Source organism: Sander vitreus, chromosome 24 (genome assembly GCF_031162955.1).
Source record: "Sander vitreus isolate 19-12246 chromosome 24, sanVit1, whole genome shotgun sequence".
NCBI lineage: Eukaryota > Metazoa > Chordata > Actinopteri > Perciformes > Percidae > Sander > Sander vitreus.
The window spans coordinates 14584487-14607335 of record NC_135878.1 but is presented as its reverse complement, the minus strand read 5'-3'; the positions used below and the strand labels follow the sequence as shown (position 1 = coordinate 14607335).

Below are 22849 nucleotides of genomic sequence, written 5' to 3'. Positions count from 1 at the left end.
TAGGCCACGGGGCAAAGTCCGGGTAATAAGCTGCCAGAACTTTATTTGTTTTATTTGTCAGAGTGTAGGATTACATGGTTTGTAGGTTTTGCGGACAATGCCCGAGATATTTTGACTTTTACATCTCTCAGATCGTGGAGAACAGCGTGTGCACCCTGAGGAACCTGTCATACCGGCTCGAGGTGGAGATGCCCTCCTCTCGTCTCCTCGGCAACCCGGAGCTGGACACCCTGCTGGGCTTCTCCTCGCCGGCCAAGGAGCTGGACTACCTCTGCTGGGGCAAGAGGAGGCGCGGCCGGAAGAGGGGCGGCTGGGCCGACGACAAGGTACCAACTCGGAGGGGGGGGGGTGTTGAGGTGCTGGAAGAATCTGGGAAATGGAGGAGAATATACACCATCTCACTCCCATCGCGTCAAAAAGCGACGCTTGGCCGGGTTCCTTTGGCGTTTTTGTTATTGACGCAAAAAGTCGACCGTTCTCTGGGACATTTTCATGCTAATCGAGTGTGTCTCCAGCTTGAAACAAGCTACCGCGAACCGGTTAATAGCTGCTAACGCTAGCTTTCGGGGCAGAGGGTAAATCGCTATTTCTATACCACTAACGAGGCATAATGAGGGTCCCACATTATACTACCGACGAACACCGTGTAACCAGTAACATAGCTCAAACACAGCGTTCGTGGTTCGACTGGTCATGACTGTTTTCCCAAGATGGCGCCCGCATGTAAACATCAACGCTACTGTCTTTATAATCTATCTTTTTAATAAACAGTCTGTACACTTACAAAGTTCTCAATGCTTCGGTTTACATGTAGGGACCCTCATCATGCTACCGTGGAAGTGGGGTGCTATTTCGAGCCTTGTTAGTGGTGTAGAAATAGCGATTTACGAATAGCGTTAGAAGCTAATCACCGGTTTGCGGTAGCTTGTTTCAAGCTAGAGACGCACTCGATTAGCATGAAAACAAATCCCAGAGAACGGTCGACTCGGTACACATATGTTATTAACCCCTAGGTTCATTTTGCGCCGGAATTGTCCTTTAACTGACGTGCGGCACGAGAACAGGACAGTTAGGTTCAGAAAAAGATGGTGGGTGGGGTGTACAAAATGTACGTTTCAGTGGCACGCCGCAGCAACCGTGGGTTTGATTCCGAGCTGGGGCCCTTTGCTGCATGTCATTCCCTTCTCCCTCCCCATTTCCTATCTAAAGCTGTCCTGTCTATCCAATGCTTAAAATGCCTAAAAAATACTATTAAAAAAAACAAACACATTTTCCAATATTTTCCACGTGTGTACTTGTGCGTTTGTGCGGCACAGTGGGACGGCGTGGGGCCGATCCCGGGTTTCTCCCAGCCTCTGAGGGGGGCGGAGCTACTGTGGCACCCGGTGGTGGTGAAGCCGTACCTCAACCTGCTGGCCGAGAGCTCCAACCCCGCCACGCTGGAGGGCGCCGCAGGCTCGCTGCAAAACCTCTCCGCCGGCAACTGGAAGGTAGGACGCTGGGAAAGTTTGACCATGTTTTCTCCTGTTTTTCTTTAGTTTATACTAGGGAGTTAGGTTTAGAAACTGTATTTTTGTTAACATATTTAGGTAATAAAACTGTGTGTGTGTGTGTGTGTGTGTGTGTGTGTGTGTCTGTGGTCCGTCCGTCCAGTTCTCGGCCTACATCCGAGCCGCGGTGCGTAAAGAGAAAGGTCTGCCCATCCTGGTGGAGCTGCTGAGGATGGACAACGACCGGGTGGTCTGCTCCGTCGCCACCACCCTCCGCAACATGGCGCTGGACAGCCGCAACAAGGAGCTAATAGGTACACACACACACACACACACACACACAATCAACAGACTGATTCCTGAAACTCAAACTGTGAAAAGATCATCTTCACACACAATTAGTTTTTTTTTTTTTTATATGACATCATATGTCTTTTTTTTTAAGACAGAGAAACATGCTTCTGCTAACAGACTCCTTAATGTACGGTATTTCATCCAACTATATTGTGAATTATTGAGCTTTTTATTCCAGTAAAAGTACAGATACCCTGTAGTGGAATGTAACTAAGAACATTTACTCCAGTACTTAAGTACCAAATGTTGAGGTACTTTACTTGAGTCTTTTTCTTTTCATGCCACTTTCTACTTCTACTCTGCTACATTTCAGAGAGAAATATTGTACTTTTTACTCCACTACATTCATCTGTTACAGCTTTTAACACATTAAGATTCCTGCACACAAAACACATGTAGTTTATAAAATCTGATGTTTTATTCTAAAGTAAACTAGCCAACAATATAACGACCTACAAGTCCAGCTGAGATGATCAGACCATTAAACACACAACTGGTTGGATCCTTTACACTTTCTACAATGGGAGGATTTTTCTGCATACTTTAAGTACATTTTTCTGTTGACACTGACATACTTTTAGTTAAGTAACAGTTTCAATGCAGGACTCTTACTTGTGACAGAGTATATTCACAGTGTGGTATTAGTACTTTTACTTAAATAAAGGATCTGAATACTTCTTCCACCGCTGGACACCACAGTAAGTCCATTTATTCCAGACTGAATTTTGAAAGCGTGATAACAGTTGTATTGTAGGTAAAAGTAATAAGTTGAGTTTTTATCTGCACAGAGATATGAAGCACAGACAGTGTGAGCAACACGGAGGCAGCGTCTTTTGACCGTGTCTGTAAAGCTTCACAAGTTTTACGACAAAGTCTAAATGAAGTCCATGTTCTGCGTCTCCTCCTGCAGGAAAGTACGCCATGCGGGATCTGGTGAACCGGCTGCCCGGCGGCAGTCCGACGGCGCTGTCGGACGAGACGGTGGCGTCGGTCTGCTGCACGCTGCACGAGGTCACCAGCCGCAACATGGAGAACGCCAAAGCTCTGGCCGACAGCGGAGGCATCGAGAAGCTGGTGGACATCAGTAAAGGACGGGGGAAAGGGTAGGAAATGGTCAAGAAACGTCACGGGGAAATCTGTTCGCGGGGTTCATCAAGTCGTTCAAGTCTCTGCAAAACACGTCTTTTTTTTATTTTTATTTTGCTGCACGATATGGAAAATATGCAAAATGTTGAATATCTTGATAATATTTGCAATAAATGAACAGATATTAAAGTGTTCTCAGTTCTGCTGCTTCCAGTGTTCTGCAAAAATACAACAAACTGCTTGTTGAGTTTAATTCATTCATTTAATTGTTGACATTACACTTTAAAGTGTCTTTTTCTGCTGATATTTTCTCTCAACTAACACAGAAAATCTGAGTTTCTTGCGCAATATGTCGCAGCCTTTCGCGATGTGTTTATTGCGCAGGTTGATATTGCGATATTAAAGAAAACGTATAAATCATGTAGAAAAGGATTTCCAGTGACTTTTGAGTCATTTTGTCAGAAAAAAATGTACTTTAGTAGTATCTTACTGGCGTTACAGTTTTGTGATGTGTGAAACGACTTCATGTGTTAACATGCGGCGTGCGTCTTGATTCGGCAGGTACTCGATGAAGGTTGTGAAGGCGGCAGCGCAGGTGTTGAACACGCTGTGGCAGTACAGAGAGCTGAGGAACCTCTACAAACAGGTCGGTACCAGCAGGAATGTCTAGAAAGCAAGATAAACCCTCTTTTTTTTTTATAAGTGACCGATAGGAACAACAATCTTTGAAATTGGTCCAGTGTTAAGTGTGAACGCTGTAACCGGCAGCCACAGACCGGGCTGCAATGTAACCTTACAGGGCAAATGCGCATCGTCAATTTGCGTCCACTAAAAGTGCTGTTTTCTAAATATTCTAAGTGTCTGATAACATTATGGAAAGGATCCCTACAGAGATAGACCTTTAAAACCTCTTTGAGACCTTTCTGTTTAACCAGAAACAGCTCTGAGGTCGCTAGCGCTAAACCCACCAGACTCCATTTAAAAAAAACAATACTTTTAGCGTGTATAGAACCAACATATTTTCACATGTAAATCGTTAAACTATGTGTTTATTTCAACCAAAACCATAGATGTGATGGTTGGAAGAGAGGAAAGACGACCCAAAACAGCTTTTCGTAGTTTTATTTTGTTTCTGTCGACATTGAATGAAGTGTATTTTACTATGCTTAAATTACTGTTTATTTACATGAAGTCTGGTGGGTTTAGCGAACGCAATTTGGCAGATGTTTTTATGTTTAAAAAAAGGATCTTACTCTTTAACAGAAAGGTCGACCTCCTTAGAAATCCTTTCCATAACGTTGTCAGACACTTAGAATATTAATCTGAGACTGTCAGCTGCAAACAAGCACTGTTATGGACGTAAATAGAAAGTGCGCAATTGTCCTCTTAACTTACATTGTAGCTTGTTTAACTGACTGCCGACTGCAGAGTTCTCGCTTAATACTGGACCAATGTCAAAGATTGTTGTTCCCATCAGTCACTTACACACAAAAACATAGGAAAATAGGGTCCAGGTTGAAAAAAAAACGAAGTTACCCTTTAACTTATTATCTTGATTTAAAAAAAAAAACTACCCATGGTAGTTTGTAGTTTTTGAGTCCCTGCACTAAAATGCATGCTTATAATTTGTTATGCACATGTGTGAATATTTCTAACTGAACTGATGAACTGTGTGTGTGCAGGATGGCTGGAACTACACTCACTTTGTCACTCCTGTCTCCACGCTGGAGCGAGACCGCTACCTTTCCCAGCCGACCCTGCCCACCGGCCCGCTGCAGATGTCCCCCGTCATCCAATCAGGTGAGACGAATTTCTCCAAGACAATAAAGACTTACCTTATCTTATTTGGTGGGGGGGTGAGGTCAAACAGCATTCATGTTGTGTCTAAAAACAGATTACATCCTTATCAAACAACAAGGAAAATCCTATGAAGTAAGAAAGTATACATCTATAGTTAGTCCGTTAGTTTTATTCCCGTGTCATGCCACATTAAAATTTCTGCACACAATAATCGGTATCAATATCGGCCCTGAAAAACCAGCCTCGGTCGACCCCCTAATTTAAACAACACATCGGACTGCATCTGTAACTGTAAATTCTGAAATAATTCTTGTTTTTTTCGTCTTTATTTCCCCCGCCCCTCAGGTGGCAGTGCAACGTCCTCGCCGGCGATGCTCGGGATACGAAGACACAGTTCAAACTATCAGAGAGCACAGTCATCTATGCAACTCGACACGTATTACGGAGACAACAGTTTACACAAACAGCCGTTCGCAGGTTCGTGTTGATTAGTATATTGTGGCGTCCCTCCGGGGTCTATGCACGGTGTTCCTGTAACCACTGACTCATGGGATCCATAGTTATTAACACGCAAACTCGCTGCCAGGTTAACACCAAATTATGACCTGTTGAAAAGCAGCGGTGGAATGTAACTAAGTACATTTACTCAAGTAGTACTTAAGTCCAAATGTTGAGGTACTTGTACTTGACACTTTCTACTTCTACTCCGCTACATTTCAGAGAGAAATATTGTACTTTTTACTCCACTACATTCATCTGTTACAGCTTTAGTTACTAGTTACTTTACACATTAAGATTCCTGCACACAAAACACATGTAGTTATAAAATCTGATGTTTTATTCTAAAGTAAACTAGCCAACAATATAACGACCTACAAGTCCAGCTGAGATGATCAGACCATTAAACACACAGCTGGTTGGATCCTTTACACTTTCTACAATGTTTTAATACTTTAACTACATTTTGCTGATGATACTTACAGACCTTTACTTAAGTAACATTTTTAATGCAGGACTTTTACAGTGTGGTATTAGTACTTTTACTGAAGTAGGATGGATCTGAATACTTCTTCCACCGCTGTTGAAAAGTCATATTTCCACCTGTGTTTGGGCTCATGTTTTTCCTCCTTCCTGTTTCCTCCACTTCAGGGTCCGAGAAGAAAACTCCGTATTTCATTCGGACATATTCTTCCCAGTCGGGAGAGGATTTGAGAAGGTCCCAGGTAAGATTACAAGCTGTAAGTCCAACACCAAACACGTTTTACCAGCGCTGAGATTCATTGGTCGATCAATAGGAAAAAAATCAGCACAAGTTGTGCTTTAGGAGATAATGCAAAAAAAACTGACTTTTTCCATCTTCTCAAATGTCAATTTCTTCTGGGTTTTCTTAGTCCTCCATACTTTGGCTCATCAATCAAGTAGAAATCAATCAATCGCACACGCATGCACACACACACACACAGACACACACAGACACACAGTTGTCAGTTTCCCGTCCAGCGCCCGCATCGTTTAAACAGCAAATGCACCTGAGCCCATCTCTGCGCCCATGGGCGTGCTGGTCTTACAGGGAGGTGTGTTCAGGTGCATTCTGGGCGTGCTGGTCTTACAGGGAGGTGTGTTCAGGTGCATTCTGGGCGTGCTGGTCTTACAGGGAGGTGTGTTCAGGTGCATTCTGGGCGTGCTGGTCTTACAGGGAGGTGTGTTCAGGTGCATTCTGGGCGTATTGCTATCTTGAGGCAGCGGGAAGTGATCGCGCCATCGACCAACAAAAACCTGGTCTAAAGTCAATAACGCAGCATTTCGTTGTTATTTTAACAGAGCATTAGTGAAAGGCTCGTGCACAGCGCGCGCACACTACGCTTGTTACACACACAGGGACGCACAGCAGCACACACACATGCAGAAGATATAAACAGTCAATCATATAAACAAATACAAATATTACGGTGTAAATCCTCCATCATAACAGCAATGCTCCAAGGTCCAAACGCTCCAGGGAATGGGAGATGATCTCTGATTGGTTGATTGCATGTTACGCCCAAAACACACCTCTGATTAATGAAGACACTTAGAACAACCCTTTAGAACCACACGCCCGGCACACGGACCCTTTTTACCACCGTCAAACTAGCAAAAGTGGATTTTTAAAGAGAAATAGAAAGAGCTTATTTTTAAGATTATACATCGATATTACCAAAGATCCTTGTTACTAAAGATAATAAAGTGCATTTCAAGCATCGCCAATGGTATGAAACGGTCCTCACTTCCTGTCTCCTAAAGGGGCGTGGCCTCGTTTGAACGTATAGTGAAAGTCGTGTGGATGGACGAAAAGTTATATTTCTATAATTTATTAATATTTTCCTTTGCCAGCTTTAGATACTTACACAGCTAAAAGACATATTTGGCGTCACAGAGATTAGTTTTGTTATGCTGTTCACCAATGTTAATTGACGTTAGCTTCCCTGTTGCGAGATCTCGCACGTCTCAAACGAAGTTCAGTTTCTCCTGATGTGTGTGATGTGTTAATAAAAAAAATACAAATTGTAATTATTGTTCCCCTCCCAGCACACAGAGCCATTTTACGACGAACCCGACGGGAAGAACTACAACAGCTACCGGATCTACCTGTCGTCCCCGCAGGGCTACGGTGAGGAGCACTACGAGGACGAGCCGGCGCACCTGACCCCGTCCTCCCCCGACGGCTACGCCGGCCAGTCGCTCCAGTTCAAAGCCAACGCCAACACCAACTACGTGGACTTCTACTCCACCACACGGAGGCCTTCAAACAGGGCCAACAAGTTCACCGGCTCCCCCGACTCCTGGGTGTAACTAGACACAAAATGGACACCGTAGCTGCTTCTGGTGTCGCTTAAATTGCCTCCTCGGCTCCTCCACTTGCCCCCCCCCTCGCGTCTTAGTCCCTCCCACCGAGGAGGGACGGGAGAGACGCGAGGAAATCACGGGAGGAGAGAGGAACCGAGAAATTGTGTTTTAGAGGGATGAGGCTTCCTTTCCTCTGAAACGTCACGTGAATTCGTCACACACACACACACACAGTCTCACTCACACACACACAGTCTCACACACACAGTTTCACACACACAGTTTCACACACACACACAGTCTCACACACACAGTCTCACTCACACACACATACAGTCAGTCACACACACGCATACACACACAGTCTCACACACAGTCTCACACACACACACACACACGCACACACACAGTCTCACTCACACACACACGTACAGTCAGTCAGACACACACACACACAGTTAGCAACTCCTTCAGCTGCAGGGCTTCCAGGACGGCTGCTCTCGTGTGTCCTCGTCTATAGCTCCTCGGGGCAGAAACGAGAGCTGTGAGACGGCCTTCACCGAGGAGGGACGGGACAACTTCCAGTTCAGCCGAGGAGTCGAGGAGCTATCAGATAAGCGACATGAGAAGCACCCCCTGCTGTGTATGTCGAGCTTCTGTTTCTGTGGGTGTGTGTGTGTGGGGTGGTGCACGTTGTCGGCGGGTGGGTGCGCTGTGTGGTTGTGTGCAGGGTCCCAAAATCAGCACCATCTACCAGCCAAGTGGCTCGCCAGCCAAAAAAACAATGGTAATCTATTGACTTTTATGATTTGATTTATTAAGCACATGTAAAAAAACAACAACAGCGTATACTATATACTGTATGACAAAGTAAGTAAAAAAAAAAACACGCAAAGGAAACCCAGAAAACCCTCAAGGGGCTTGACATGTTGGGTTCCCTTAAATAATTCAACTATCGAGTGGCTGGTAAAATTTGAACATTCACTAGCCATTTGGCTGAACAAAAAACTTCATTTTGGACCCTGGTTGTGTGTAAAAGGCTGAGGATGCATGTGAATGTGTGTGTGTGCATCTGTGTTGAAAACTGTACTTACTGAATGACCGGGGGCTTGGTTTTTGCCATGTGCAGCTTTTGACTAATTTAGGCCATGTGCACAGTAATGCAGATACAATCAGAACCATTTCTTTTACTTTACAAAACAATACTATTAGCGTGTATAGAGCCAACACATTTTCACATGTAAATCGGTTTTATTTCAACCAAAACTAGAGTAGTGATGGTTGAAAAAGTGTAAAAGACTAACCAAAATGGCTTTCATAGTTTTATTTTGTTTCTGTCGACTTTGAATGAAGTGTGTTTTACGATGCTAAAATTATGTTTATTTACATGGAGTCTGGTGGGTTATTAAACGCAATTTCCCGGATGTCTTCATGTTTAAAAAAAAAGGATCTTACTCTTTAACAGAAAGGTCGACCTCCTTAGAAATCCTTTCCATTTGTCAGACACTTAGAATAATAATCTGAGCCTGTCAGCAGCAAAACAAACACTTTTGTGAAGGTAAATACAAGCTGCAAAATACCCCATAACTTACATTGTAGCTTGTTTCGCTGACTGCCAACTGCAGCGATCTCGGTAAGAGCTCCAAACATGTTTCTACTATATACACTTCAGTATAGAAACTATTGGAAAAATAAAAATGTAAAAATAGGAAGTCTCACAACAAACATTTGAACTTTTATCTGCATTACTATGGACATGGACTTGGCATCTTTTCCATAGTCAAATGGTGCTTTTTTTTAAGAGAAACCCAGTCCTGACCTTGTTGTTTACCAGAGTGTTTGTTTAGGTCAACTGATTCCATTTTTCTCTGCGGCAAAAATGTGCAGTTTGTTGGGTTTATAACATAAATATTGTTCGCCAGCATCCTCGTGAATATGAGAGAAAAAGAACTTGTCGAGACTGAGAGATCCTGTAAAAAGACAACACCTGGGACAAATACCATTTACTGTTTATAGTGATTAAACTATTTGAGTTTTCCTGCTGCAGGAAATACAACCACTACTCCAAAAAAAAAACAGTTGCTCTCAAAACTAAATATGATTTGACCCAGGTTTGGAGAAACTTACCGAACCTTTAAAGACTCAGAGAACCGGGGTTACATCGGTGACCTTTTGCTTTTCTGTATGTTGACCAGAAGTGCAGTAATATCAAAGTATGTGAAAAATGTGAAAATATATTTGTACAGAAACAATGGTTTAACCGTCCTGTTACATTGTTGTATTCAATATGTAGAACTTTATATGTGATTGTGTGAAGAATTTTTTCTTTTATTTATTGATTCTTTTTATTAATTTACTTGTGATCTGACCAAAATATGCCGTCTGTCTGTTCTGTCCAAAACTGATGATAATGTGCAATGTTACAGAGGGAGATATGTATAGGGATTAAAGATTATATCATGACGAGATATCTGAAAGTCTTTTATTTTGACGGGGGGGGGAAAAAAAAGACAAAAGTGAAAGTTAAATAGATATATCTTTTATTAGCTTTAATTGCATCAGTTGTAGGTATATTCAGAGATATGATGCCACGGCCAAAACAAACAAAAAAACATTTTAGCAAACTCAAAATGTTCATCATGATGAGGTGAATGCACGGGGTTGAAAAAAAGTGACGTTTTTCAATAATTTTGTATTGTGTGTCTGTTTGTGGGATTTTCTGATATTAATATTTAAATACTATACCGTTAAAATTCACCGGGAGAGTCCGGTGCAGACCGACTCTGGATGGTACGGAGAGCAATAGTGCTCAACAGTCCCGCCCACAGCGGGTTCCGGAAGTAAAGATACAATGCAATTTCTCCATTGACAAATTGGAGTATAAGCCATAAAATATACTAATGATAATCGATGGTAGATTTAAAACCAGCTACAACATGAATAAGCGATTGTATATGCTCATATAGATGCCAAAAGTTCATGAACCAACCTTGTTTTGAGATAAATGTCTTTTATTCGCGATGTCTTGGATAAGTATTCCATTACCCACAATCCTGAACAATCCCACAGTGATGCCTCTGATTGGTGGAACTCATGCTGGTGAGGAGGGGGAGCTGCCTGCACGATCCGTCATGCGCATGCCCAAAATGATAATCCTGTTTCTGCACAAAACACGATCGGTTCCAGCTAATATTAGTTTAGCTAACAGCTAATTGGGCTAACCGCTATCTGACAGCATGATTCAGTCTAAAATAACGTGAACTCAAACTTAACACTGGGTGAAGCCGTCTACAGCTGACGTAACGGCCGTTATATATTTTAACGGTTATTTTCAGGTTTTATTTTGAGGGTCTTTTAAAGTTATTAGATGCTGTCACAGCTAGCGGTTAGCCGAATTAGCTGTTAGCTAAACTAACGTAGCTTCCTTTCTTCAGTGTTGCGCGGTGGTTTATGGGATGAGTAGTTCCTTCGCTCGATAATGAAACTATGTACACAGTTTCGTACATTTGACTTTTTTGGGATTTTCTGTTCGTTTTTTCAGTCTAAATGATATGTTGTATGCTTATGAGTCACGTACCGTCTGGTTAGCCTAAGGCACGGTCTAAGGCTATGTTTAGACGGAAACGATCTGAAGAGAAAACGCAAAAGTGGCGTTGCGTTCTCACTTTATATTCCGCGTTTAGACGAGAGTTTTGGGGGGGAAATCTGCGTGCATATGGTGACGCAAAAGTGTGTGAAATTCGATGTAGTTTGCACGCCAGGCGGCTAGGTGCCACTGCCACACAACACCACCGAGGCGATCGCCTACGTAGAACCTTCCTTCTACTTCTCTCCTTAGTAGCTCAAAACATGTCGAAGCGAACAACAAAAGCTCGTCTGGAAAGACGAGGAGGTGGAGTTGCATGTTTGTCTGACGATGACCGGCACAGTCGACCGTGATGAGCCACAGCGCAGCACCCACGGGAGCGCTACCAATATCCTGAGCCTCGCAGCCCTTCAGTGGCAGCGGCCAGCGGGCAGAGGAGGCTGAAGCAGACCCTCCTCCGCCCGCTGGCACTCGCTCTCTCTCTTTCTCTTCATCCAACGTTGTCGCCTACTCTGGCTCAAATGAATAGCCTATATATGGTCATCGAACTATAACAACCTTATCCACATTGTCGAAATCATTTAAATATTGAGCCATTACATTGAAAATCTTTTAGATAACAGGAGCCTATAATTTCTGTAGCCTACTCCGTAACAACAGACTACCTGGACACCTTTTCCTCGTCTCTCTCCACCCCGCTGTCTTCAGACTTTTGCATTTTTACCCTTTAGACGGTAACGCAACGGTGGAGCGTTTAAGATTTTCACTCTGGAGGGTGGTTTCGCTTTTTTTGCGTTTTTAAGCCCCAAAAACGCCGTCGGCGTATAAACGAAAGGCACATCCGATAAAATATTTTTTCGTTTTCACCCGCGAGCGTCATTGTGTAAACGGGGCCTAAAACTCTTTATGTACGGATTTTTCCAGACGTCAATGGAAGAAATTAATGGGAAATTTACTTCCGGAACCCAAGGTCTCTCGGAGGAGGGGCGGGACTGTTGAGCTCTATAGGCCCTTTTCACGTGACGTCAGACTTCTGTTCTGTTGAATAAAAGGTTTAATGATTAATTTTAAACTATTCAAATTGAAACTGACATATTTTGAGTCTCTTAAATTGGTAACAAATGAGAAAGGTATTTTAATAACTGATAGCTACTCAAAATTATTTAATTAAGAACTGATGGTCAGTATCATTAATGAAGTTTGCAAGTCTGTCTCTTCTTTACTTATGTATCTTTTTTAAATTGTTACTTTCATATTTACTTTCATATTATATTATTTGCACTTAGTTATGTGTGTTTTTATGTTTGTGATGTGATGAATATTTGTAAATTGAATTCTAAAAAAAAAAAAAAAAAAAATTCCGTCGCGTAACATACCGCTTTTATTTTGAAGAATGTCACAGGAAGTGCTAGGTTGGTTTAGCCTTTCTTTAATAGTATATAAGAAGGTTTAGCTCTATGGTTTAGCTCCTAGCTTTATATACCGGAAGCAATTGTAAACAAGCAACAAGGAAGAGGAACTTTCGTCATGAAAGCAGTAAATGTTTGACGTTAGTTGAGTAGCGAAAAAGTACACCAGCAAATTATTTACGGTGATGAACATGGAAGACGAAGAGCGGCTAACGTTAACGTTACAGGTCGGAGGGAACCCGGATTGGATGTCACGTCTGCCCGAGCGCCTGCTGGATGTCCCGCTGTGGAACCTGGCCATACCCGGTAAAACCCGGTAAAACCCAGTAAAACAGAAACACCGGGGAGACTGGGGGGGAAGTCCGGCAAACTGGGATTTTATTTTGGACAGGCAGGGTTAAAAAAAGAAGGGATGGCCCGGGGCAACTAGCGTTAAAACGCCATGTCGGGCAGGTAAATATAACATCCAACTTGCCCGTTTGGTTCGGGCATCAGTGCAGGGGCGACTCTAGGATCAGACCTTTAGGGGGGCTCAGCCCCTAATGCATCTTTGGAGCGTGCAACATTGTAGAACCCCGACAGGGGTGTCCACACACTTTTGGGGCATATACTTTATGTCTTATTACCATAGGCGTAATTTATGGGGGGGGGGTTACAACCCTCCCAATAATGAAAACTGACCGGGGGAATGAAGTCAGCGTTAAAAATGCTTGTGTGTTTGTTGTAAAGATGTGCATAATTCCTCAGAAAAACATTCCGAAACACGTGTAATGTTTTGCATCCGAAAAAGTTGATTGCGCGATCACGGAAGGCTTGTATCATGAGGACGCGCCGACAGTGTTGTTGTCATTACTTAGAGTTCCTCATGGGGGCGGCAGAAACTACGCACTAATATATTAATATAATATAATATTTACACAAATAAAGACATTTGCATGCAGAAAAGACACAAATTGTTGCATAAAAATGGAAAGAAAATGAAGCACTTGATGCTTAAAATTTCCTGGGGGACGACCCAGACCCCCCGATTATAATTCCCCCCCTAATGTTGAAAGAAACATTTTCGCTAGATATGTGGAGATCTCAACCCCCCCCCCCTAATGTTGAACCCAAAAGTTACACCCTTGCTGACTGCTGTCCGTCTCTCACCACAGGGAGCCATGACAGCATGTCTTTCTGTCTGGATGTCTCCTCTCCGGTCCTGAGATCACAGCCCTGTCTCCTCCGAGTCATCGACAGGCTGTTCCCCTGCTGGACCCGACCCTGTGTCTACCGCTGGGCCACCACACAGGTACAGGAGCACACATGTACCTTACTGTTAGTCGAGCCCCAAGTTAGGGGCAGGGAAATTATTATCATATTTATTCTCTTTTTTTTGTTTGTGTGTGTGTGTGTGTGTGTGTGTGTGTGTGTGTGTGTAGCAGTCGGTCCTCAGTGATCAATGTGATCTCGGTATCCGTTTTTTGGACCTGCGGATCGCCAGGAAGCCAGCAGGAGGCAGCAAATTATTCTTCGCCCACGGCATTTACACACTCATAACTGTGAAGGTACGCACACTCAGTCCAGAGTTTAAAATGGGATTTACACTGAACCACAGACACACAACCGCAAGAAAAGACTTGAGTTACAGCAGCTACTGAGAAGTAGTCTCGCATGTCGAGACCTTCCTCCACAGGAAGGTCTGGCTAGTCCACACAGCATTCTTGGATGGGAGGAAAACGTGCTCTGGTTTATTGGCATTTCTTTAAACCAATCACAATCATCGTGGGCGGGGCTAAGCGGAAGGTGAGGGACATCCGGCAAGACCTGCATTCCCTAGCCCCTTACCCTAACCTTAACCATCCCAACTAAATGCCTAACCTTAACCCTTACCCTCACCCTACCAGAACCTAATTCTAACCCTAATCCTAAAACCAAGTCTTAACCCTCAAACAGACCTTTAAACTTGTGGGGTCCAGCATTTTGGCCCCACAAAGCTGTCCGGACCCCACAAGTATACTGTATTCCCGGTTTTTGGACCCCACGAATATAGTTAACATACACACACACACACACACACACACACACAGTGCGTTAATACACTTTAGACGGGAACGCGACGGTGTAACGTGGAGGGTGGTTTCACATTTTTAAGCCCCAAAAATGTCGTCGCCGTCTAAACGAAAAGCACATCTGATAAAATAATTTTTACGTTTTCACACGCAAGCGTATTCGTGTAAACAGGGCCTCAGCCTATATGGGGCGCACACTCTACTGGGTGAGCTAGAGGCCACCGGAATCTCCGGTGGCACGTTAACAATCCCGGAAATTAAAACATCGTAGATAAAGCGTACTGAGAAGAAACGTGTGTGTGTGTGTGTGTGTGTGTGTGTGTGTGCGCGCGCAGGAGGCTCTGGACGAACTGGCTACCTGGTTGGACGCTCATCCGAAAGAGATCGTAGTCATTTCCTGCTCGCATTTTGAATCGCTAACCGACGAAGATCACTTCAACCTCACCGAGTACATCATCACGCTGTTCGGAAAGAAACTCTGCTCCTCACAGGTAAACTCTGCTGGAAGAACGTCCAAGATTCTGACATGAATCTATTTTAGTTGATCAAAGGGAATTAATTCACAATCATTTATTAAGCCAACATGTCAAACATTTGCTGCTTCCGGCTTCTCAAATGTGAGGATTGTGCCGTTTTATTTCCATTGTAAATTGTATTTATTTAGGTTTTGGACTGCTTGGAGGAATCAGAGTTAACAGTTGAGTAAATTAAAAAGAAGGTAGTTTTTTGGAATACTTACTGTGCACTTGTGTTTCCATTCAGGACATTCCCACTCTGCGTTCCTGTTGGTCCAGAGGCCAGCAGGTCATTGTTTCCTATGGCAACCAGCAGATGGTGCTGCAGCACCCCGAGCTGTGGACTGGAATACCTTACTGGTAAATAACACAACAGGGATGCTTTAGGTCTGTGTCTCGAATAGTTCTAATATAAAGCTATATACGCGTTTTCCCACCGTGTTTGTATCCTTATGCAACAAAATCAAACTGAAGCCGACAATTGTCACACAATGCTAGCTGCAGAATCAAACACGTTTTGCTCATTTTGGCTTCCAAATAACCTTCCGCAGCAACATCTTTGCTTTAGTGGGCATTCACACTAAAGTAAAGATGTTGCCTGCAACACAACAAGCTGCAACACGGCTGCAACACACCAAACACCTGCTGGTGGTCGAAAAACCTGAGCATATTAAATTTGGAACCAATGAAGGATCGAAGGAACAATTTTTTTCGAAAACAATTCCAAGTTGGAACCGGTTCTCGATGCCCAATCCTAGTTATATGGTATTTATATCATGTTGTACATGTTGTGTTTAGTTTTTTTATGGCTGCAGCATGGGTCAAGTGCCCAAGACAAATTCCCCCACCTTGTGGGACAATAACGTTAATCCTGATCAAATAAAAAGTAATTGAAATGGGGGGGGGGGGCGCTCTATCTTCAGGTACGCCGACAGCGCATATCCTAAGAGGGTGATTGCCTACTTGGAGGACCAGCAGCACAGAGGAAGACCAGGTACGCAGGTGGATGAAGAATTCCAATCATTTACTGAAATAAGTAACAAAATAACGGGCAATATTTGACTACAAAAACACTTAAAAAAAACACAAGTTAAAGGTCTGCGGTTAAAGGACAGAAGTATTAGCAACAAAATGCACTGAAAATATATAAAAAGTACAAAAGGTCATCATGCAGAAAGGCCCTTGTTACTGGATCATTAATATTAGTGTGTCAATATGTAAATGGTACTTTAATGATGAAGTTGATAAAGGCGACTACTAATGTTGGGTACTTTCATCTATAACAACGCATCATATGTTTTTACTAAACACAAAAACTTATAAGCAATCAGTCTCTATAGCTGTTAAACAAACGTGGAGTAAAAAGTACTCAAGTATAATTGGATAATGATAATTTATCACTCCTGTTAAATTAAATCAATTTAATCCTAATATACACAGTGTTGGAATGTAACGAAGTACATTTACTCCAGTACTGTAGTTAAAGGTGAAATATGCAATATATATATATATAGTATTAAATCCAAAAATGATACCAAAGCGTCATCAGATATTAAGGAAACGTGCTAAGTTGAAATACTATCTTTAATGCCAGTATTTTCTCCTTTTGACATTTCCGTTCCGTGACGTAATGTGTGTGTGTGTGTGTGTGTGTGTGTGTGTGTGTTGGTATCGGTATCGGTATCAACTGTCCAGTTTGACAGCCAGGTCAATACCTGATACCTGTAAAAACATAAACCCAGCGCGCTACAGCTGTAACGTTAGTACAACCATGGAAGCAGCAAACAAACAGATCAACGGAGATAGATTCTCCCCGACCTAAAAGAACCGGCATGTTTCTAACAAAACCCCGGGTAAATATTGGAGATGTATTTGAAAGATGGAGACAGCTTAGAGCCCAAAAGGACGCAGAGTTGGCTAATTTCCTCCTGAACAGGTAAGCATTAGCTTCAGGCTAATTGATCACGGGTACTAGGGACGGACGGGCATTTTCAGTCATTTCAACATTCGTGTACTCACATTGAATTATATGGAGTACCCGAGTTAGAGTAGAGTAACCCTAGCCCTAACAATTAAGACACAGCCAGTGAAGTGATCCCGACTGGTCCTGGCTAACGGCGCCATGCTAACACGCCATAACTGCTAACGTTACCGGAGGACCAGGCAAGCTGGCCACGGCTGTTTACAACCACCTTGACAGACCTATGGCAGAAAGCGCAAGTTTGACTTCCTCATGGAAGCATGCAATGTAACTTTGGCAAAACAACCGCGTAGCCTGTTCAGCGGCCGTAGCCGACCAACGGTGAATAATTTGAAGTCAAGAAAGGTTAGCGAGGACCGTGATTTTGTTTTTAGCGATTGTTGCTGTAATTTTAAGTCGAGAAAGTATGTTGAGGATCTCTGGATTAGACAATTAAACAGAACGATTTACACCCTTTTTTGGACGCTTTTCTCATTTTTTGACGCTTTAAACACGCTTGTTGAAGCGTTTTTTTTTTTACGCTTTCAACTCTGATCTTTTCCAGTTTTTTCTGCAAATGAGTACTTTTACTTTTAATACTTTTAACTACATTTTCCTGATGATACTTAAATACTTTTACTTAAGTAACATTTTCAATGCAAGACTTTTACTTGTAACCGAGTATTTTTACAGTGGGGTGTGTACTTATACTGAATTAAAGGATCTGAATACTTCTTCCAGCGCTGAATATACATGACCAATGTTTTAAGGGCAACACTCACCAAAGGTACCTTGAATCATTGTCTGTTAGGAATGTGAGCGTCAAATGACCTCCTCCCCAATACCTGTATTCCCTAAAACTATGTATTCTGAGTAGGGCTGTCAAACGATTCAAAAAATTGAATCGCGATTAATCGCATGTTTTATCACAATTAAAATTCTGTTATTTTGCATTTCAGAACTGTTTTTAAGTACATAATAACAATGGAAAGCAATTCTTCCCAGTGGATCTTGATTGGGACTCAAATGAATGCAAAGAAAGTGACTTTATGAACTTGACTATTATTTATTTACTGTAAACCAATGTGTGAATCTGTCATTATTACACAATTCCTCCAAGTACCTAACTAAAACACCACAGCAATTGACTGAGATGTAACACTAACACGTTGCTTATACAGTACAAACAAAATGGTCCAAAAACCAGATGCCACAGCAGGACATTTAACCTTGACATTTTTAACAAGGATTGAGAACAATTGACTGAGATGTAACGCTAACAACCACCGTTAAGGCAAACGAGTGCAAAGTCCAGCCAGAGTCAATCTAGTGTTTAGTAACTCCTAAATAATGTTGATTACTCACTGACGTCCAGTGATCAGCGGTTAATGAGACAGCGTTTGGACCTTGCAGCAGTTCCAGTTTAGCTGCTTCCTCCGTGTCATACAGGCTGTGTATGGTGAAACTACTGTCCCCCTCGACGGCCATGTATAAGACGGGTCAGAACAGGCCAACCGTAGTACGTCTTTAAGACCCGAGTCCTCTACGATGCTGACAGGTCTGCAGTTGGTTGCCACCCGTTTTGCAAGATCTGTAGTAATTTTTTTGGATTTGGTTTCATCCACAGGTCGGCAAGTAGCACTCTCCAAAATAGTGCTTTGCCTGAGCCCGCTAGCATCAGACTGCGTCACGTTAATATGCTTAGCTCGTAGCTGGTAGCTCAAGCTTGACGTGCTTCGGTGATATTTTAATTCGGCTTTACACAATGTGCATATGACTTTCGACGTGTCTACGATCCGTCCGGGAGTTTTTTTTTTTAAAAGAAACGCGCCATTCAGAAGTGTGTTGCTGCTGTCTTTCTCCATGCCGGTGTCGTGCCAAGGTACTTATCCCCGCCAGGATTTGTATCCCCTGGCCGCAGGAGCGCGCGTGCACTCGGAGCGGAGCTTCGGCGCCCCTACAGGTTGTCTCATTGGAACTACAGCTGCAGCTAAAAGTTACATAGTGGAAGACTCGACAGGGTTTTCCATAGTAATGGTCTCATTTATCTACATAAATACGTGTATTTGTCTGTTACATTAAGGCGACGTGTGAATTGTTTAATGCGTCATTTATTATTTTGGATTAATCGACAGTGTTTTCCAAATAGGGAAAACATGACAGGACAGACCCTTTGCATGTTAGGGGAGGGGATACACAAAATATCAGGTGAAAAACGGCCTGATATTTTGTGTATCCCCTATGTAACTATTGCTAGAAAACAGCAGACATCTCCATATTATCTCAGGTTGTTTACTGTGTCTTGGTAAAGTCAGAAAATAACACACATGATGACAGGACAGACCCTTTGCATGTTAGGGGAGGGGATACACATATCAGGTGAGAAACAGCCTGATATAATGTGTATCCCCTCTGTAAGTTATATGGCAGACAGGAGAACAAAGCAGTTAATTGAAAAGGCATATTAAATTAAAACAGAAACCACGTTAGAGGGCAGGAAGGGATGGGTTAGCAAAGACGATGAAAAAATATTGTTCATTAACCTGCATGACTAACGTAGATAGGCCTATAGCTAAGGAGCATGTCAATATGGAACTTTGGAAAACACTGTTGATTAATCCAAAATAATAAACGACGCATTAAACAATTCACACGTCGCCTTAATGTAACAGACAAATACACGTATTTATGTAGATAAATGAGACCATTACTATGGAAAACCCTGTCGAGTCTTCCACTATGTAACTTTTAGCTGCAGCTGTAGTTCCAATGAGACAACCTGTAGGGGGGCTGAAGCTCCGCTCCGAGTGCACGCGCGCGGCCAGGGGATACAAATCCTGGCAGGGATAAGTACCTTGGCACGACACCGGCAGCCTGCCTGCATTCTGCAGCAGAAGATGTGTTATGAAGAAGTACGGCAGCGCCAAAGGGTCAAAATAGTAGCCGTTAGGCACGACACAAAGCTGAGTGAAGTGTAAAATAAATTAAATCGCATGCCGGCATGCGATTAAAAACAATTAATTGCATTGCGTCGGCCCTTAATCGCATCGCGATTAACGCGTTAACGCTGACAGCCCTAATTCTGAGCATTTACCCTGATAATTGTGTACTAACAATTACAGAAAGGAAAACTGGTTCGAACCTGTCTATTGCACGCCTGGCGCTCTATCGCCCTCTGCTGTCCCTCACTGAATATGTGGTTGAAAAACGACAAGTCTGGCTCTTGAGAAGCTCACTTTACATAATTAGGGATTGCGATTGTGGTCTATATCCACCACGTTTCATTTTCGGGATTGCTCCGTTGCCGCCGGATATTCCGCCCATGTCCTTCTTTTCGCCGATGAGGAAGACCGCTTTTTTTTGTGTTGGCGTTCTAACCTCTGGTGGATTTGTGAGGACTATGGTTAACTGCTCCTCAGATCTCTGCAGGGTAAATCCAGACAGCTAGCTAGACTATCTGTCCAATCTGAGTTTTCTGTTGCACGACTAAAACTACTTTTGAACGTACACATGTTCCACCAAAACAAGTTCCTTCCCGAGACTATTTAGCAGAGGCACCGTGGCTAGTGCCGCCCAAGACGATTGTGATTGGTTTAAAGAAATGCTAATAAACCAGAGCACGTGTGGACTAACCAGACCCTCCTCCGCAGCGCGGTGGAGGAAGGTCTGGCAATGTGAGACTATTGCTGTTGTAATTGTTCTGTTTGTCACAAAAAACAATATACAAATATTAGTATATAAGTATTTCTAAGCAGCACTTCCCTTACTGAGTTTTTAAACCACACGTGTCAGATCCGGCCCCTCATTAATTGTGATCTAGCCCGCATGTCAAATAAGGTTCTCAATAAATTTTGGCCCGCATAGTTTGTCAAAAACATTTTAGCATTTTTTTAAAACATTTTTGTCACTTTTTTCCAGCATTTCTGCCTCTTTTTTGTCGCTCTTTCTGGACTCTAAACTCTACGTGTCAGTGTGATTCTTATTTTCCAGTGAAGTTGAGTTTGACCCCCCCTGTTTTAAACTGATTTGGTTTCCTGACGGTTTGTTTTCCAGCTGGTTTTTACGTCAGCGGTCTGAACCTGACAGAAGACGCTGCGTACGTCCTCCTCCATCCCCTGCAGGACATGAGGAAGATGACGACAAGGGCTCTATCCCTTCTGCTCCGCTGGGCGGGCGAGCAGCAGCCGGGACAGCAGGCGGGCGGGGTCAACATTCTCTGCTGCGACTTTGTGGACGTCAGTCCATTCTGCTCGCTCGTGATTGGCCTCAACTACAAACTGCTGGCGGCGACGCCTCCTGTCTGCAGGATGCCGCAGACAGGAGCATCTTGCTCACATGTCATTGGCTGTTGTCATAGCGAACAGACTGGAGAGCCAACATAGGAAAACAAATCTAACTCTGATTCTCCACTGGGCGCTTCTGCACTGCGTTCTGGTCGTTTTTTCCAAACAATAATTCTGTTCCCCTGGTTATGCCCGACAGTTTGACTAATACCTGGAACAATCATTCCCATCCTATAAGGTTCTTATGCAATGCAAACGTTGTTCACTCCTCCAGGAAATAGGATGGACCTTAGATATGACTTGCCTCCCTTAGCAACGGGAGATATTTGTATAGTCCGCTCAACCCTTCACTTAGCTACGAGCCAGAAAGCTAACGCTATGCTAGCAAGATCCACAGTCAATAACATTGTGTACAGTTGGCAATCAGTAAAACTAATTTGACAGTATGTTGAACAAGACAAGCTAGCTATCAGCCATGTCATTGTCCCCAAAAACAATATTAACGACTTTTACAAACATTTTGATCTGCGATGTGTAACGTTACCGTCGGCCGCCGCCTGAAGTAGCGACCTGAACAGTGAACGGGATGTGAGATAACGTTATTCTCTGTGAAACAAAGTCAGTTCAGAGGGGCAGTGTAACTTACTTCCTGCAGCATGCGTATTAGCGCCATCCTGTGGTGTTCAGAGGACGAGGCACTGAACGCCACACAGTTTTGGAAATAACAGATTCACATTTCCTTTTTGTTTTAATGTAGCGCATTCATTTAGAACAGTAAACAGTTTCACCGGAACTGCTTTAATAGGCGTACTACATCACTTTTTTATGGACACCCTGCAGCCAATCAGAATCAAGTATTCACGGTTGTGGGAGCAACCTTCTGACAACGTTTTTGCTCCCTTTTTTGACCTTCGGAATGCGCCGTGGTCAACGCGCTTAAACAAGACTCAATATCTCCAGTTTTCCTTTTATTTTCATGTTTATTTTCCTTATCATTCAAACTTCAATGTGATACGTGAATTTGTCTTTTCCACAGAAGAAATGAACTGTCCTTACCAGACGGTGTACAAGCAGTAACAGCAGAGCCAAAATAAAAGGATGTAACAAAAAACGACTTCAACTCAATCACGTTCTGTTCTGTGCAGTCCTTGAAACAGCGGTCAAAAAACCGTATGGCTACAAACTAAAGGCCACTAACTGAATGACAGCTCCTGGCTTTTATACACCAGCTGAAGCAATCACTACCTCAATCAGCTGATTGTCAAAAGGCTGTGACGATATGCCACGCCTCAGGATCAATTAACACAAATTATCAGTTTACATCGAGTCTAGTTTACTGTGAATGGCGCTGCATTTATGCACAATTTATCAAAATAAAAGTTAATATCGAAATCATACTTTTGGCTCCAACATTCCAGCCCCTAATAGTTATGTAACTTCACATGACTATTACGACAAATATAAAACGGAGCCAATACACATGAAAGCA

The 22849-nt window shown here is 43.0% G+C and overlaps 2 protein-coding genes across 5 annotated transcripts in view; both read left to right on the top strand.

Moving 5' to 3' along the window:
• LOC144512991 (plakophilin-4-like) overlaps positions 1–7900 on the top strand; it is a 49966-nt gene extending 42066 nt beyond the window's left edge. The window contains exons 13-21 of the mRNA XM_078244030.1: positions 132–326; positions 1317–1490; positions 1654–1804; positions 2755–2947; positions 3492–3576; positions 4613–4730; positions 5076–5207; positions 5880–5953; positions 7299–7900. Coding sequence (XP_078100156.1) covers positions 132–326; positions 1317–1490; positions 1654–1804; positions 2755–2947; positions 3492–3576; positions 4613–4730; positions 5076–5207; positions 5880–5953; positions 7299–7562 — 1386 coding nt within the window. The 3' untranslated portion in view covers positions 7563–7900. The remainder of the gene's footprint in view (positions 1–131; positions 327–1316; positions 1491–1653; positions 1805–2754; positions 2948–3491; positions 3577–4612; positions 4731–5075; positions 5208–5879; positions 5954–7298) is intronic.
• Positions 7901–12559: 4659 nt separating this feature from the next.
• Positions 12560–22474, top strand: LOC144513049 (PI-PLC X domain-containing protein 1-like). Of its 4 annotated transcripts, none has more exons than XM_078244115.1 (7): positions 12560–12867; positions 13706–13842; positions 13973–14098; positions 14938–15093; positions 15365–15477; positions 16041–16111; positions 21131–22474. In XM_078244115.1, the coding sequence occupies exons 1-7, from the start codon at positions 12828–12830 to the stop codon at positions 21457–21459; spliced, it is 972 nt and encodes a 323-aa protein (XP_078100241.1). In that variant the 5' UTR covers positions 12560–12827; the 3' UTR covers positions 21460–22474. The 4 variants fall into 4 exon arrangements, with proteins under 4 accessions (XP_078100241.1, XP_078100242.1, XP_078100240.1 ...); XM_078244114.1 differs by having other exon boundaries at positions 12561–12857; positions 13976–14098; XM_078244113.1 differs by having other exon boundaries at positions 12561–12857.
• Positions 22475–22849: the final 375 nt, after the last annotated feature.

Coding starts and splice junctions, on each gene's coding strand:
- LOC144513049 (XM_078244113.1), top strand. CDS start 12,737: ATGAACATGGAAGACGAAGAGCGGCTAACGTTAACGTTACAGGTCGGA. Junction 12,858..13,705: donor GTGGAACCTGGCCATACCCG/GTAAAACCCGGT, acceptor CTCTCACCACAG/GGAGCCATGACAGCATGTCT. Junction 14,099..14,937: donor ACACACTCATAACTGTGAAG/GTACGCACACTC, acceptor GTGCGCGCGCAG/GAGGCTCTGGACGAACTGGC.